The following is a 2,825-nucleotide window of genomic DNA, read 5'->3' as shown; positions in this document are numbered from 1 at the left end:
TCCCCGACCCGCTGCCCCCCCCCAGTGACATCTCACCGCCTTCTCCCCCAGACACCGGCGTGCAGAAGCCGGGCCCGGTCCGCGGCGAGCTGGGGGGCGACTGCCCCCAGGGCTACAAGAGGCTCAACAGCACCCACTGCCAGGGTACGGGCGCCCCAGGAGCTGGGCTGGGGGGCGAGCGGCCGGCCGGAGATGGGAAGGAGGGAGCTGGGGTGGCAGGGTTGGGAGGGCATCCCAGCCCCTCTCCCTTCTTCCCTCTCCGTTTCCCCACAGACATCAACGAGTGTGCCATGCCAGGCATGTGTCGTCACGGAGACTGCCTCAATAGTCCAGGCTCCTACCGCTGTGTCTGCCCCCCTGGCCACAGCCTCGGCCCCTCTCGAACCCAGTGCCTAGGTAAGCGCCCCTGGGGAAAGCTCGGAGGCTTCGTGGAGATCCTTTGATGCCATAGGAAGAAGCTCGGAGGGGGCAGATTGGGCAGCGCCAAGGTCAGGTGCCCAGGGAGGTCAGAGGGGTGAAGCTGGGAAGGCATCAAACCCGTGGGGTTTGGAGCAAGGTCAGAGGTCAGAGGTCCGGTTTGAAATGGAGTCGGGGTCCCCCAGGAGCGTGGAGTTGGCTTACCCGGAGGTGGTGAGGCCGGCCGTCTGTCCTGATCCCTCTTATTCTGTGCCCCAGCCGAGAAGCCAGAGGAAAAAAGTCTCTGCTTCCGCCTGGTCAGCCCTGACCTGCAGTGTCAGCACCCGCTCACCACCCACCTGACCCGCCAGATGTGCTGCTGCAGTGTGGGCAAGGCCTGGGGGGCCCGCTGCCAACGGTGCCCTGCCGACGGAACCGGTCAGCCGCTGCCCTCCCTGAACTGTCTGGGGGAGCCCGAGGGGGTGACCTGCCTGCGGGGCACCGAAGGGGAGTGCAGAGGGAGCAGAGGGCTCCGGTCCTGGGAGAAGGGGGGGATCTGTGGGAGCCACAGGAGGAAGGAGGCTCTCTCAGGCCCTGGGCACTGCTAGGGAGAGCCCGGAACCCCAGAGAAGTCTGGGTAAAGTTCACTTCTGGGTTCTCCCCCTCCAGCTGCTTTCAAAGAAATTTGCCCAGCGGGGAAAGGTTACCACATCCTGACCTCCCACCAGACGCTCACCATCCAGGGAGAGAGTGACTTCTCCCTGTTCCTGCACCCAGATGGTCCCCCCAAATCCCAGCAGCTCCCAGAGAGCCCCAGCCGGGCTCCCCCGCAGGAGGACCCGGAGGAGGACAAAGGCAAGAGCTGAAGCCCTGATCGCAGCAGCCGAGTCAGACCCATGGCTAGGGGTGCCAAAAGCATCATCCCAAAGGGTGCAGCTGGCACCCAGCTGAGCTCCCCTCTCCAAACGCTTCCCCCCACCTAGGCTAGGTACCCCACTGGGAGAAATGGCCTCAGTCTCTGTCTACTTCTATTAATCACCTAACCCTGAACCCCAAGCGCTTAGACCCCATCAGAGCCCAGATGCTTTTTACCTGGACCCTGATCTAGCCTCGTCTCCCCTTTCCGGGCCTTCTTGACCGGCCCAGGCACTCGTCTCCCCCAGTGAGTGCCCTGGGCCCCGGCCACCTCCACCCATCCACCAAGATACTAATCAGGGGCCCCCCCATAGCCCAGGACCTTAACTATTGCCTAAACCTCGAATCCACCTGGGCTTGTGCCTCTCCTATGGCTGGCCTCTAAATTCTGGCTTTTTCTCTTCCAGGGGTGACCACAGACTCGGTGAGTATCCAGGCCAGGGCCTGCCCACTGCCCCGCTACGGAGAGGCCAGAGGGGAGAGCAGAGCAGACAGGGGACAAGTTAGCCACTTGGGAGAGGGAGGAATGGGGCCCACCAGCCTGATCTCCTGCCCCTTCTCCCCACCCCCTCCCTCAGATGGATTCCGAGGAGCCCCCAGCCCAACAGGGCCAATTCTCAGTCACCACGCAGCCGCCAGTGCGCCTGTACCCAGGTGAACCAGGGAAAGGGAGAGCCAGCCAGGGACTATGCTGGTGGGGGGCTGCTGGGAGAGGGGGGCTGCTGGGAGAGGGGGGCTGCTGGGAGAGGGGGGCAGGGGCAGCCTGAGGTCCTGGAGGAAGGAGTCAGAGGAAGCTCAGCCCCAGGCTGCCCTCTCTTCCAGAGCTGCATTCCCGGCCCACCCCACCAGCTGTGCGCAGAATCCCGCCTGATCTGCTTCCTTCCAGGAGCGCAGTGGAAATCGCTCCCACCCAGGTCACAGGTAAGGCAGGCACCGGCTTCCAGGGTCCCGCTCCTGCCTGGGCGCCTCCTGGGCCCCTCCCCAGGGCCGGGTCTGGGGCTTCAGAGACAGAAAAGAACCTGTAGGGCCCTCCCAGAGCGCTGCCAGCCAGGACCAGTGAGCGTGGCTACCGGCAAGTAGCTGGACCTTCCGGGGGTCAGAGGCTAGAGGCAGCTGGGTGGCTCAGTGCGTAGAGACCCAGGTCTAGAGACGGAGGTTCTGGTTCCAATCTGGCCTCCGACGCTGCCTGGCTGTGTGACCCTGGTTAGGTCACTTGGCCGCACTGCCCAGCCCTTCCCACTCTTCTGCCTCGGACTGATACCCAGACGGGCGGTGGTAGGCTAGGAGAGGCTCTCCCGGAGCAGTCAGGGACAGGGACGCCTGGGACCCGGGGCTGCTCAGGGCGCCGCTCTCTCTCCTCCCAGAAACCGACGAGTGCCGGCTGAACCGCAACCTGTGCGGCCACGGAGAGTGCGTGTCGGGGCCCTCCGGCTACTCCTGCCAGTGCTATACGGGCTACCGACCCCATCCGCAGCAGCTCTACTGCGTGGGTGAGCGGGGGGGCCCCCGCAGGG

General features: G+C 64.9%; 1 protein-coding gene across 1 annotated transcript; it reads left to right on the top strand.

Moving 5' to 3' along the window:
* Positions 1-51: 51 nt before the first annotated feature.
* Positions 52-2,801, top strand: LOC123254050 (latent-transforming growth factor beta-binding protein 3-like; the record flags this gene model as incomplete). The annotated part of the gene is made up of 8 exons (XM_044683123.1): positions 52-144; positions 274-396; positions 676-834; positions 1,066-1,251; positions 1,719-1,735; positions 1,890-1,965; positions 2,134-2,232; positions 2,676-2,801. Coding segments are annotated over 8 exons (879 nt in total), but the record flags the coding sequence as incomplete, so codon positions are not given.
* Between the last annotated feature and the right edge of the window lie 24 nt (positions 2,802-2,825).

Source organism: Gracilinanus agilis, unplaced genomic scaffold (genome assembly GCF_016433145.1).
Source record: "Gracilinanus agilis isolate LMUSP501 unplaced genomic scaffold, AgileGrace unplaced_scaffold13396, whole genome shotgun sequence".
Taxonomy (NCBI): Eukaryota; Metazoa; Chordata; class Mammalia; order Didelphimorphia; family Didelphidae; genus Gracilinanus; species Gracilinanus agilis.
The sequence above is the reverse complement of the archived record's forward strand: the minus strand, read 5'-3'. Positions and strand labels throughout refer to the sequence as shown.